Source organism: Phaethon lepturus, unplaced genomic scaffold (assembly GCF_000687285.1).
Source record: "Phaethon lepturus isolate BGI_N335 unplaced genomic scaffold, ASM68728v1 scaffold10783, whole genome shotgun sequence".
Taxonomy (NCBI): domain Eukaryota; kingdom Metazoa; phylum Chordata; class Aves; order Phaethontiformes; family Phaethontidae; genus Phaethon; species Phaethon lepturus.
Genome location: NW_010529750.1, coordinates 68,869 through 83,441, shown reverse-complemented (window position 1 = coordinate 83,441; position 14,573 = coordinate 68,869). Strand labels below are relative to the sequence as shown.

At 36.4% G+C, this 14,573-nt stretch overlaps 1 protein-coding gene across 1 annotated transcript in view; it reads left to right on the top strand.

Annotated features, from left to right (window-relative positions):
- Nucleotides 1–5,059: 5,059 nt before the first annotated feature.
- The window catches only part of LOC104618448 (chromosome unknown open reading frame, human C10orf11), a 60,288-nt gene continuing 50,774 nt past the window's right edge, over nt 5,060–14,573 (top strand). The window contains exon 1 of the mRNA XM_010284042.1: nt 5,060–5,101. Within this exon, the coding sequence (XP_010282344.1) occupies nt 5,060–5,101 (42 nt within the window). The remainder of the gene's footprint in view (nt 5,102–14,573) is intronic.

The window sequence follows — 14,573 nt, the reverse complement described above, 5'->3', positions numbered from 1 at the left end:
GAAAACAAAATAAGTTTGGTAAGATTATAGATGCAGTCTTCACAAACGTCTCAAGCTCCTTAAAATATTTAATTTCAAAAGAGATTTAGATAGGTATGTCCTAACACATCATAGCCAGTTAACAACGTGTGTTCTTAGATTCCTTTGGATCGTGATGCTTGAAAAAATTATGGTGACCCTAAACACTCCTTAGCATCTATCCCAGCTGTAAAGATACTAAGCCAAGCTAAAACTTCTGTTTCTTTTTTTTTTTTTTTTACTGAGTTTTAAGCTAAGTTACATATCTTAGCCCATTCCAACTTCACAGAGAAGGCACAAATTCCATTATTATGGCTCAGCTGATGAGAGGTAACTTTTTAAGTTGCCGTAAGTTTGTTCCTTCCCTATTAAGGTATACACGTACCAGGGGAATTAACAGACTGAAGCCCTTTTAATGAGACTGGTCTAATATAACACACAAATTACCTGTCAAATGATGGAGCTATATATGTATAGCCTTATCCCCCTGAGGTTGTGTCATTCCATGCCTCTTGTCCAGAACCTGTGATTTTTAAGGCTTCTCACATAGATGTCTTTGGAAAAACTTTTATTTTGTTTTGATACTTTCTCAGTTTATATAGAAGGGGTAGTCATAGGCTGAAAAAGGCTGAGAACAGAAGAAGAAAAAAAATTAGTAATAAAAGAAAGACAGAAATGAAGGAATGCATAAAATATCAAGTGATTTTTGCATGGAAAAAGAAAAGAAAATGGAGAAAAGAGAGAGTGAGGCAACTAGAAATGTAAGAGTAAACCACTGATTTCTGTGAAGCTAATATAGGTCAGGTAACTAAACATGGCGGGAAAAAATCACTAAGAACATCCCTCCAGCTGTATGCATAATGGCATATTATAAACACAAGTAAATATAAATGAAGTTAAAGATGCTAAGGCACCTTACTTCTTCCCCTGTTTCCCACCAATCCCCTACCTTGTCAGTAATATTATGCTTCTCTGGTTTTGACTTATAAGTGCATGCACTGGTGAATGACCAAGGTTTAAACATTCATTCAATATTAGCATGTATAAGAAATGTAGGATACTTTCATTAATTGGATTAGGGTTATATGTGTTTCATTTAAAAGCTGCAGTGATCACTAATGGAATGACCTTGAAGTCATTATCTGTTAAGAAGCAAGAGAAAAGATTGTTCATGTTCAGTTGTATTTGTCATTACTTGTGAATATAATTTTCAGATAAAATATAGTTCCAGCCCTCTAGCTATTTTTTTAATTATTTTTTTAAGCTAAGGTTGGGTGGTCTATGTTCTTTCAGCTATTGTTTTATTTTGTCACACTGACTCTAAATAGTGCATATTTTTGCCGGTTTTATTTGTAAGCTGTGGTTTTTAAGCCAAGAACACTGAATACTCTTCATTATTTCCTTTTTTCCTTTTGAGTTCTCTTGTTTAAATTTTCCTGTCATAGCCTTCCCAAAGACAGTGTAGCCAGGAAGGCTACATAGATTTCAGACACCATAGTGTTACTCAGAGATCCAGCAATTGGTATTTCAAAAATATGCTGTGCTTATACCTACCAGGTGGTTCAGAGCACCATTCCTTTGGGTTTTGTGCTTTATCTAAACAAAGTATGTAGCAAATGAGTATTGTCACTAGGTCACTAAGATTTTTCAGTCCTGTTCCCTCCTTGCACCTCCTGACACGCAGATCTCTTTGCTATTCAGAGACCAGACTAGTTGCTGTGATTCACAGTGTCATTTTATTTGTCTATCACTGTTGAGGTTTCCACTCGGCATTTGCAGAAATGCGTATAGACAGAAGAAAAAAAAAAAAAAAATTTAGAGATTTAGTAGTAGAAATTATTTCTTCCTTTCTCTCACAGAAAGTTTTCCTCAAACAAGGATCAACAGTAGCATTGTATGACTCGGGTGATGAGGTGCGCAACACAGCATTGACTTCTGATGAAAAAGACAGAAGTAGTACATCCATAGGTTTCAGGGTAAAGGAAACTGTTTACCTAATGTCTGGATAAATCCTTAGGCCTAGCAAAGTTTAATCCTGGCAGTTTTTCTGTTCTGATTGAATCAAGTTAAGAACATCTTTGGATTGACTTTAATTTTATAACTTGGCACCGTGGCCAGACCTGATCCTATTGAGTCAGAAAGAAGCAGGCAGCACAACGAGGGACTGTACTGTTGTTCCAGGAGACAGAGAGTGAGCATGTCGTGTTACTGGTGAAGAGAGCACATCACCTTCCCTTCAGTAAAACTCCTTCTGATTCTTTGGGAGAGTAATGGGGCTTTCTAAGAGCTGAGGACTGAAATATAGTAGTGCTTTTGAATATGCTGTATCTCTTTAGGTCAGAGCTTTTATTTTCCTCATATAATATATTAGGTGTTAGTAACAAATACAGGAGTTTTAAAAAACAATCAAAGTCCGGGGTATCTACCTCAGCTTGGTAGTGACTGTAGCTTATTTAGAAGACTTTGCAGGTGCATCGTGTCAGTTGACCAGAGCTAAAGGCAATAAATGTGACCAGCTGGTAACTATTTTAAAAAGGGAAGAAAGAAAAATGCTCTTTTCCGAAGGAAGATGGATTAGGTAAATGATGAGGAAGTGCTTTCTGGGCACATTTTCATATTGAATGGTAGCACCAAAGCTGATTAATTTAAAAATACATTTATTGTTCTGGTAGGTGTTCCTTAAGATCATAGAAAAATCTAGGACAGCCTCCCTTGGGTGAGCCGCCTTCTTCCTAATATCATACTTGTTTTCAGTTCTGATTTAATATTAAAATTTCCCCTTTGTCACCCTACCAACCAGGCGTTAATTGCTGGTATTCACGGAAGAGGGGAAATGGATGAAATATTTCAGGCGAGTCATCTGATCTAATTTGGAAAGGTTTCTGTGAGGAAAGAACAGCTTTTGATTTATAAGGGAAGGTTGTCTGTTATCAAGATATACATGTTGGAATTTATTATCAAGAATCTGCTTTTAATTTTAGAGATTGTTTACCTAAACTACTATATGTCAGAGCTGAGGACAAATTTCTGCTTAGCATTTAATTTTAGATACTTGCCATAGTGGACAGTAAAAAATGGGTCCCCAGAATTCGTGGCATCATTATGAATCTTACCTTCTGGCAGCCCCTGCCCGCAGTTCGTCTTTGAAATCTCCTTGGTGCTTGTTAACCCTGCTCTGACATGTAAGAGCTCCCGTTTATTTATTGGACTTTGCCCATTTATGAAAAAGTACAGGAATTATTAATGGTTTAGTATCTATTAATGCATTACTTGGGTGGAATTCAAATTCCAGTATTTATGGTAAATCCCTTTATAATGAAACGAGCATAGAAAGAGGAAGGCTGATTCTTTAAGTTAAGTATCTTTTGCTATAAAATATGGTCTTACCAGCTTTTTATTTATAATCATAAATAAGAAATAAGCACTTCATGTATGAAGGGAAATGATTAAGAATATTTGTGTAGGTGATAAAGAATAAATAACCTGATTCAATGAACTGTATATTGGGTACGTTGTCATGGACTCTGTTTTTCTGATACTGCTCTCCATCTAGCAGGGAGTTCCTATCACAGGATCGATCTCATGTGGTATGCCAGAGCAGATAGCAAGTATACCTTCTGCGTCAGATCTGAATGTCCAAAAGCTGAAACTTTCCCAGGGAAATGCAACTCATGTGATTTGGTTTTGATTTTAAGGGCTTGATTTTTGTTCTCACTTACACTGGTGTAGTGCAGGAGGAATTTATACTCTCTTGCACGGTGTAAAACCCATCTTTTTACCTTCTCTTGAGGGCAGCGCATGAAGCCTTGGGCTTTGGTTTTCATTGATAGCATCTTTTTAAATTACAATATGTAATGACATAATGGTCATACAACCCAGTACTCTGTCTCTGACAGTGGTCAGCAGTGGAAGAGTACAAAACCAGGGAAACTAAAATGATACTTACTATATGTTTCCTGAAATTTGCAGAGAGTGGGTGAGAGAGAGGCATTAGATCATTTGAAAGATACCCTATTTATATGAGCACTGTACAAAAAAATCAAGCAGTGAGCAGCTGTGGTGTATATAATAGGTGTTAAACTGGGAGAGGACAGAAGTAGCTGTGTGAAGTAGAGAGGATGAATGTTGTAGAGTTTATCAATGAAGAGATGATGCAAAATAGGGAGAAATTCTGTGCAGTGTAAATAACACTACAGCTTTTTTCATTTGGTTGAACTTGTCATGCTGTGTGGAACACGCAAAAGAAGTCCTTTAAAGGTGATGGCGTTTCTGTATTTTTTATAACTTTCTTTTTAGTAGTGTTTTATTCAATGAAATATTAATCTTGAAAATATTAATCATCAATGCTAAGTATGAACAATAGTAATCAAATTCTATGGCTCTTCATATAAAAGCTGAGGCCATCCATCACAAAGCATGCCCTATGGCTATATATCAATTTTAAGCATTAAAGTTACACAGTATTATCTTAGCATTAGGTTAACTGTCAAATAAAAATAAAAATTAATAAGCTGGAAAAAAGAAAGAAGAGGAGACATTCCTCATTTAAAATCCTTAACTGATCTGGCATAATTGAAATGTCTTTTAGCAGAAATGTTAGCTTTAATTCAGAGAAGACTCAGCTCCCAATACCGTTTTATGGTAGTCCAATAATTCCTGTGGTACAAAACTACCAGGTATAAATGCTGATAAAGTCCAGCCTTCTTTCTCGTATGTCATTGACAAGAAGCATATGTTTGGAACGAAAGAAGATCCAGGCAAGCTTTCAACCTTGAGGTCTCTGCCTCTTCACTCAGGGAGTTTAGTGAGGTTTAAAATTCCACGCAGTCACCAGTTTTCAAGTTTCTGCTGCCATTTCTGTTGCGGTCCCTCAGCGACACTGTGGAGTTGGGACATCTGGCTGCAACGGTTTAAAAAAAATTGTGCAGAAGACCTGAACGCGGGTTTTGGTTTACAGTTTAATAAATGCGTTGTGGTTTAACCCAGCAGGTAGCGAAAACAGCCACACAGCTGTTCACTCGCCCTCCCCGCCCCTCGCGGGATGGCGGAGAGAATTGGAAAAGAAAAAGGGTGGAACTCGCAGGTAGAGATAAGGACAGTTTAATAGGACAGGGAAAATAAAAAAGAATAATGACAATGATAAAAGAATATACGAAACAAGCGATGCACAGCACAATTTCTCACCGCTCGCTGACCGATGCCCGGTTAGCTCCCAGGCCACAGCGCATCCCCAGCCAGCTCCCCCCGTTCATATATTGAGCATGACGCCGTATGGTATGGAATATCCCTTTGGCCAGCCTGGGTCAGCTGTCCCGGCTGTGTCCCCTCCCAGCTCCCCGGGCACCCCCAGCCTGCTCGCTGGCAGGGCAGAGCATGGAAAGCTGAAAAGTCCTTGACTGCTTAGCAACCACTAAAAACTTCAGTACCTTACCGACATTTTTTTAATCCTAAATCCAAATGGTGGTCTCATACTAGCTTCTGTGAAGAAAATTAACTCTATCCCAGCTGAAAACAGGACAAACTGTTAAAGCAAGTGTTAAAGCGATAGGCTTTTTTTCTGGTTCAATATATGTCTAGGACTGGATGGAGTATAGCTTGCCCCTTTTTTTTTTTTTTGAAAGCAACTTGAGTGAGGCAAAAAAAACCGGGTTTACCTGCCCCCCTTTTTTTTTTTTTTTTTTTGTCCCCTCCCTCTTTTCCTGTTGTGTAGGTACCCCAGATAAGGTATTTGCTCTCTGAAAGTGTCAGAGCAATAGAATATTGTTGTTATGTTCTCATTTACTTGGATTTAGCTGAATGTAATATGGAAATATTATGTCTTTTCCTAAAATTAAGCACATCTAAGGAAAGAAATTGTTCAATGTGAATTCTGTTTCTTATATTCATTTGAAATACTAAAAACATATGTATTTCTTTCATCTGACTTGTCTTAACAGGAATCCAATGCAAGGAAATATTTTTAATCAGTCAAGCCTTTAATTTTGCAAGCCTTGTAGAGAGGCAGCCTGTTCATCAGTGGTGACTCTGCATTTTTCTAAATAGCTTGCTTTGTTGTCACAATTGTTTTGTATATAATTCCAATGTATTTGTATGGTACTTAAGTCAATATGTAGCATTTTTCCTGCCATTGTTTATATTTATTTATGTTGAATTTGCTGTGTGCCTTGCTTGTAATGAGATTATTAGTGATAATATTGTAGTCCTCATGAAGTTTGCACACTTCTTGTAAATTCTGAATGTCAGAGTACAAAGTTCTAGTAAAGCAAAGTAAAAAAAACTCCTCTTGGTTCACTTCAACACTAAAAAAAAAAAAAACCCTTGTTGATGGTTCTGTTTTTGCTGGTAGTCAGGTTTAAGCTATAAAATCAAAAATACCTACGCAGAGTAAGTTAAGTTTTGATCTACTCATTTATGCTAGATCTGTCTGTCTTAAACAGTTTTCGATATTGCAAATACATTTAAAGATATAACAGAAACAATTTTCCCCTTGCTACCAAAAGGAACATATTGGTGGTGTTAATGTATCATATTCCTTCCACCGCTTCTACTGTTTGTTCTCTGCTTTGTTTTGAAGAATGAGGGAAATCTGGGTCTCTGTCCAGTCAGCTGATGAATAGTAACCTACAGAAATTAAAATGGTCTCTTCCCATCTCTAATTTAAAATAAAAAAGTAAGCAAAAACATTTTTCTCAATGTACTGTGAGCTTGAACAGTAAGTAAATATTTCTGTTCCAGTATCAACCAAAGAATGAGCACCAAAAATATTTTGTCTGATGATTGTGGGGTGCAGGTGGGATAGGAGTGATACTATATCTATTGCACTGAGAAACAATTAGGTGAAGCAGTATGCTGGTAGTTCAGAAAGATCTATAAAACGTGAATATCACTGCTGAATAAGCTATTTAACCCTGCACTATAAATGCTTAAGATTTTGTGCTTTTCAAGGGTGATGACAAAAGACCAAAAACATTTCTAACACAACTGTCTAATGCATTACTGTTGTAAATGTTCTCTCAATGTATATATATAGAGAGAGAACAATGGGCTGCAAGGTACTGCATATTCGGATAAAATACACTTAACAGCTGAATAAGCGATCTTAGAAGATCGCCCTGTTTCAGGCCTTTACTTTATATGATTATTTTCTTCACTTTTTGACTGCTCTCGGGCTTGGCTGTTGTCTTGTTGTTTATATTTCCTCTGTGAAAGTTTTTTATTAAAGACCTATGCTAATATGAGATTGCTAACTCCCCTCTCCCAAGTATTAATTTTGTAGTAGGCATAATTTGACATAATCAACAATCCCATAAAGCAAAAGGTTGAAATAAATGGCTAATTTTCACTATTCTGAAAGATTGGAGGCAAGATAACTCACTCTTCTGTAGCTCAGTACCAGTGGGGGTAAGTTACTAGATAATGATGTTTGTTGCTGATGATATTTTTTAGGTTAGATATGACCCTTTTCCAGGTATAGTTAGGGTTGGTATGTAGGCAGTACGACAGCACATATTAATTGTTGATTAAAATAATGCACCTTAGTTTGAAAGAAATGGTACTGTTCACACATCTGACAATTCAAAAATAACTGTCTAGTTATGGAGACTGACCTGAGTTTTGCTCCATGTGAAAAATACAAATAGGCAGAAGGAACGAAATAAAAAAAAAAAGACTACTAAAACTTACGGTGGAGTGGTCTTACCTGTAATCTGTATTGAATCTGGTCACCTTACCCAGACTTATAAAGGTACGTGACAGTTGTCATAACAGTTTGACTTTGAGTATAACAGATTATAAAGCTAGTTCCAAAATTAATTCTCATGTCAAATACAGTATGTCTTTTTGTCTTGATTTAAAAACAAAACAAAAAACCCAGCACTGAAGAGAGCTCCAAAAGTTAAAAACATGCGCCTTATTCCCACTCTGAGGTTAGGTAGCTTCATTCTCTAAGCATTCAGACTTGTTACGCTGTCTGTTGCGTTGAAGAACCCATTACTGAAGTTTCATACTCTTTGTACATACTTGATAACTGTTTTCAAGTCACTCCATTATTTGATTGTACTAGAGTTGAAACAGATTGATCTCCTTGGGTTTTTGTTGTAAGAGATGCTACCTATCATTCTACACTGCTCTTGTGATTCTTCTCTAAACCTTTTCAGTTTATCAGCATTCTTTAATTGGGGGTGCTCAGGTTGAAAATGATATTCACATCTTATTTGCCCTTGTGCCTTACTCCTCAATATTCTTATAAATAGTCATCTTCTTATCCCTTCGGTGTTGTTTCGTGTAGCTGAAGAACAGCTGATTACCCATCATGGCCTCCAGGTCTACTCAGAAGTTTGGAAGGTCTCCACACAGCAGTGTGTTCGATTATGGCCTGTGCTTCTACAAGAATGACCTTACATTTAACAATATTGTAAAATAAATAATTTGCTTTTCAAAAAGGATATTATGGAGCAGGAAAATTTCACACAATAGTGACGATCAATGCTTTTCAAAAAGGATATTATGGAGCAGGAAAAACTTCACACAATAGTGACGATCAATAGTGTGTGATGTGGAAAAACTCATGAATGGAGCAAGAAGAGATTGTGATACCTTTATATTAGAATGAGCAAAAATAAGAAGATTAAAACTATTCATTTGTCTAGAAAAGAGAGATACAGAGCTCTGGCTTTATAACAGCAGTAAAAAGAAAAGAGGGAGTTCAGTTAAACAGGCACATTTGCAACTGGTAAATGTTTCATTTGAAGGGTAACTACATTATGCAGTTTGGTATAGAGTGTCATTGGTATCAAGAAATGGGAAAAAAAACATCTCAGAGTGTTGATAAGATTATATGAATAATAAGAAAATCAGCTATTGACACAAGGGTGTTTGGAAATGGTGAAGAAACTTGTTTCAGAGTCTGAACCAAATTCAAATTAACATAAAATCTTAACTTCTGCCTAGTCTATTCTGAAAGATTTCCTTAATATTGCTTAAGACAGTGTGGGGAGCTCTATGAGCTGAGAGTAATGATCCTAGTGCGGTTTTAACCCATTAATATTAGGCCAATCTAACCTTGTAATAGAATATCAGCATTTAATATTTTTGTGTTTAAGGCTGAGCTAATTTTAGGTACAGAAAATATTGGGTCTTGTGGAATGGGACAAATTAATCATGAAAGTTCTTGGGGCCTTCTGAGCCATGTCAGTTCACAAAGGAAGTGGGTTTTGCCAGTCTCAGAGTAGGTAGCACGGCCCATTTTTCTCTTCAGGCAGTATTCGAAGGAAGGGTTTACAGGGACTCTTTTTGGGGGTAAAATCAGAAATATATTTAAGTAACAAGACATAAAGTAAATGGCTAGATAATTCTTAGCTCTGTACATAACAGTACCTCCAAATATGACAACAATAAAATCTGTAGAACAAACGAACAACCAAATGATGTAATAGCAATTTTAGTCATGTCCTGAATCAATCCTACTTATCTATAGTATTTAACATGAATTCTACTTGCAACGGTGTTGTACCTGTTAGGCAGTTTCATAAAGGCACTATGTTTTTTATATAACATTTTGTCCCTTCAGAAATTATCATGACGCATGTCAGGAGCTTTCACACTGAAAAAAATATGTCACATTAGCTTCCAAGTTTCTGATTGTCTAAATAACACAGTAACTCAACATACAGCTGTCTGGCATTTTGACAGTACAATAACCCATAATTCTTTCTGCCACTCAACACTTCAAGGTTAGCATTTTGTAGTTTGCTCTCAAGGAGTATTCATTTAAATTTTCAAGAGGCAAAGAGTTGAATGCTGTCTTATACTGCTCTTTTGATTTATTTTTTATTTACTTTTCTACTGTACTCAGGTTTTTTAACCATATATATTTGTATTTTATTTTTAACCTGCAACTTTCCAGGAGGTAGGATGTTCATGTACATCTCTGTTTTTCAGACTATTGGAGGCAGGAAGTATTTACAGCAGAACTTCCAATAGCGGGAGTTTATCACACTATATTGGAAGCATGACCTCCCTTAGTATGTTGTAACGGACCACAGACTTGCTTAGCTATTGAGCAATTTCTTCACAGGAAAATGTGGGGTGAATCAGTGGTCATTGGGGAGAGTTGCTTTCAATTCCAAAGTTAAATCTTGAGATTTTGAGGCAAATGGGAATTCTGCAATTCATAATGAGATGTTTGAGCGAAGTCTTGTTTGTGGACTCAATGTAGTTTAATCTCATTGGAACTGACTTGTAAATCAAATTCTTAATGTTAGGCAAATCCTTCGGTCTTATAAGGTCTCAGATACAGAGGCTGACTTCACTTGAGGTTTTAATAGCTCAGGCTCCTTAGTGTCAAAAGAAACATTTTTTCTTAAAACAGGAAGTTTCTCTTGAGAAAATGGGGATTAGTAAGTAATGAGAGGTCTACATTAGAAATAATGTTAATATTGTTGATTTTGGTGCAGATAACACTTTAAATTTTTGTTGCAAGTTATTCCTCATCTAAGTGTTCTGGTCTGCATTTATGCGTATCAGTTCACAGGTCCAAAGACCTTCTACCATGTCCGACTGAACTTCTTGATAAAGAAAACACAGAAAGTTAAGAGATTCTGAACTTCCATCTTTTTTGGAACAATCCACCTGGGGCAAATTGTTAGAATTGTCCCATTAAGACAGAGGCCCCACCTGTATGTACAGATTCATGGTTCAGTGAAGACATTCAGGCCAAGCATTGTGTTATTTTTGCAAACATCGACATATTCAAACTTGACCTAAACATGTCAGAACCTCAGAAACAGCAATGCTGTTGACACTAATTTTCTGGCTATTTTGAACTTAGGCTTGCAAGCCACACCATGTATATTTACGGTCACAGTGATTACTGTATTGAAAACTATTTAGTTTTTTTTATTAGAAAATAAATAGGTTTTTATTGCAACATATTGCAAGAGAATGAGGTAAAATATAAATATACCATAATTTAGAATAGAGGAAAAAAATTTTTTGCTATTGAAAAAAAACCAGCCAACGTTTCCATGTATTCCCCCCTCCCCAGCGTTCTCTGGCTATGAAGAATTAATTACAGCTTTTAAGGAATCAAAGCCCCTGTGTATTACTAGCGTGTGTGTGCATGTGCAGAGTATAAATATGTCCTAAAAATGCACAAGAATACATTAAGTGGTTTGGGTTTTTTTGTGCGATTATTTTTCATATGGTTCTGAGAGGAAAATTATTCAATCTTTTAAGTCTTGGGAAAACAGGGTAGTTTTTGAGCTCTTTAAAAGACCCATTTGACCTGTTTTGACCAAACGGATTGTTGACACTATATCTGAAAAAAATGGGGTGAAATTAAGAACTATTTAAAATTCACTATTGAGAAACAAAGCAGCCTCTATATTACTGACAAGTTCCTCTCGAATGCACTTAAACTTTTACATGATCACTCCTTTCTTCTCTTGTACTATTTTTTCCTTTCACTTCTTGAGCTGAACTGGAAAAGAGAGGGCATGCACTTAAAAGATTGAAGTGGTTAACTTAAAAAATAATCCTTAACTAGTAGTACAAAGAACAGAAATTGAATACTATTCCAAACTGTGCCTTGAATACCTAGGTAAACACATAATGGTTGTTGTAAGGTAAGGCATCTGAGGGTTTTTTGCTGAATTCTTGCTGAAGTGTAGTGTTATAACTTCTCAAGGCATAAAAATTCATCTGTGGCTAGTGCCTTCTTCAAGGCTTAAACCCCAGCAGACAGTGTGAAACATAGCTTAATAGAGCTTTATTGTGTTCCCTTCCCTTGTCCACCTTTGCTTTGTCTTTATCTCTTGCTGTCTCTCACTTGCTGAGTTCTTTTACTGTCATTCTCATAAGTTTTGATTGCTCCTTCTATAGTTACTCTTTTGGACAGGCTTTCCCTCTGCATTTCCTCTTTACCCATTTCCTCTCTATCTTATGGGGAACATGCTTTCTGCTTCAGTGTTTCCTGTTCTTTGAGCAATATTTGTACATGATGGAGAAGATGCTGGACCTCAAGATTATGTGAGTGAGTGCGACATGCATGTACCTGTAATCGTGTGACAGATGATAAACTGGATATTGGGGTGTTTGTCAAGGGGGAGTAGAAATATTGCCTTGCAGCTAAAGAGTGTGCTCCTTATCAGGGCTTTGTTGATCACAGGTCTGCAGTGGAAAACCCATAGATCCTGAGTCCGGGGAGAGCCCTGTTGTGGCAGATACATCTGATCAATGAGTGAAGCCATTGATCTGTCTCTGACTTCTGAGATAAATGGACTGAGAGAGGGGCCAAAGCTCTTCATCGAAATCCATAAGATACAGGTGGGAGGGTGGCACAGGAGGTATCATGAGTCTTTTAGAGGCCTCTTGCTTTTTGGATTTCTTACAAGATTTCTTTTTCCTGTATCTGGAAGATACTAAGCATGTTTTCTTCAGTTTGTGGTGTAACCTACTCCTTCTATTTTTGACACTCTCACAAAACACTTTGCCTTCTGTATGACATCTTTAAAATTTTGCATAGAAAAAAATAGATTTGTTCACAAATGTAGTGTTGAGAATGGGGGAAAGAGCAGGTGCACATTTTGTCTACTGCTTGGATTGTAGCTTGCGAATCTACAGGAATACTGTTGTTTAGAATTTTTGTTCAGAAGAATAATAGCATGTTCCAGAGGGTACAACTGATGCATTTATTCAGCTCACCTGGCAAAACCTCCTATCCCATCAATATGTCATAACCATTTTGATTTCCAATACCTTTCAGATGTTTAAAAAAACCCCTTTGCCTACTATTCTTATACTAAGCCTATATATTTGTTAACTCTGTGAACGTGTCACATCATGTCTTGGAAAATTCATTATGAAAGCTGTGACTTAGTGTTTTGTGATGCACTTGGCTACCAAAAACAGGCTTTAAGAAATAGATGCCATAAGGAAAACAAAAATTAAAAAGGAAAACATTGGTGACTGTGGATTTTAATACATGTATAATTATATGTTTCTTGGATGCCTTTTGACTGATTAAAAATAAAAATAAGATTGGAACAAAGCAAGCCTTTAAGTGTGTGCCTGCAGTTCCTCTTCCCCAAGTAATTGAATACAGGATTTCTTCTCTAACCCTGTTCCAGCAAGAATATGCACTGCTTAGGTATTCATTTCAGTGGCATTGACAATACTGACAATATAATTGACCTAAAAAGTTCTGGATTTCCTGTTAATGCACTTTAGAAATGTACATCAACTACAAAAAAATCATTTCTATCTACATTTCACTTGATTTCCATTTTCAAGAAAGGAGGTTTCATCATTATTATTCTATTTGAATAGCACTGATATCTTGAGAGATGGAAGGAGACTTCTATTGTATGCAGGAGTACTTTATTTCGATATTTTCTTTGTCTGATTATACATGATAAACACACATTAGTGACATTCCGTGCATGTTTTGAAGATAAATGGGATATCTCTTTAAACCATTCCTGACACTTCCTAACCTGTGGGCTTAATGGCATATTCTTTCTTTGATTCAATAATTTGTCTGTCAAAAAAGCTGTGCTGACATTCTCGTTGTTGTGGGACTGAAATGGAAAGAAATCTCTTATCTTTAAGATAATTTTTTGAAAAATCGAGGTGAACATTTTAGGATAAAAATGTTTTAAAAATGATTTCAGTTAGAAAAAAAGATGTAAGTGTTGACATTATACCAACTGCTAGATGGCAAGTGATAAAAGGAAGAATGTTATCTAAAACTGTAAGTCCCCTTGAATTAATTAAGGAATGTGTGAAATCTTAGAAGTGAAGACAGTTTCTACTACTATGCCTTGCATAAGTATTAGTTCTGTCAAATAACTAGTAACTTTTAAAATAATGGACTATGGATGTAGCTAAAAGAGTCTGGTTAGCCAAACCGATGTCTCTTCTTTGTGTAAGGCAAATATTAATATATGCATGCGCACATGAACGCGTACTTGTGTATGCATATTGTCTGTGTATTTGTTGATGCCTATGTGAATATACCGGTATGCTGTCTATCTAAAATAATTTACTTGGGACTGCTTTATTCACAGAACTGATGTAGAAAGGATTAGCTCAGGCTATGCGGAATCCTTTTGTTTTGACTATGCACAGTTCTTTCTGAGGTGCTGGTGTAATGTGGAAAATAAAGGGCATAAACTCTGCATGAAGCAAAAGCTAACCCTCTAACTTGCCGGTTTTAATCTGATCAAGTAACACAGTACAATATCAGAGGCCAAGGGTTCAAACAGTGTTATATGATTGTGGAAGCTGCTTTCATGCTTTGAAAGTTTTCACTTGAACCTTATGAGCCAACTCTGAGTTGTGTTTTCTGGGCACACCGGTTTTACTTACCATTTTCTAGGGGCATGTCTGATGTAGAAATTCTAGTAGGTTTACACTTAAAATATCATGCTTCTATGAGAGGTAGTTCAGGCAATAGGCTCCACAAGAGAATTAACTAATTTTGAGTGTTTAATTAAACGCTCAGGTCTTCCTTTCTTCATTGTTTCCCTTGACTTCAATTTTTGCTGATGAGCACT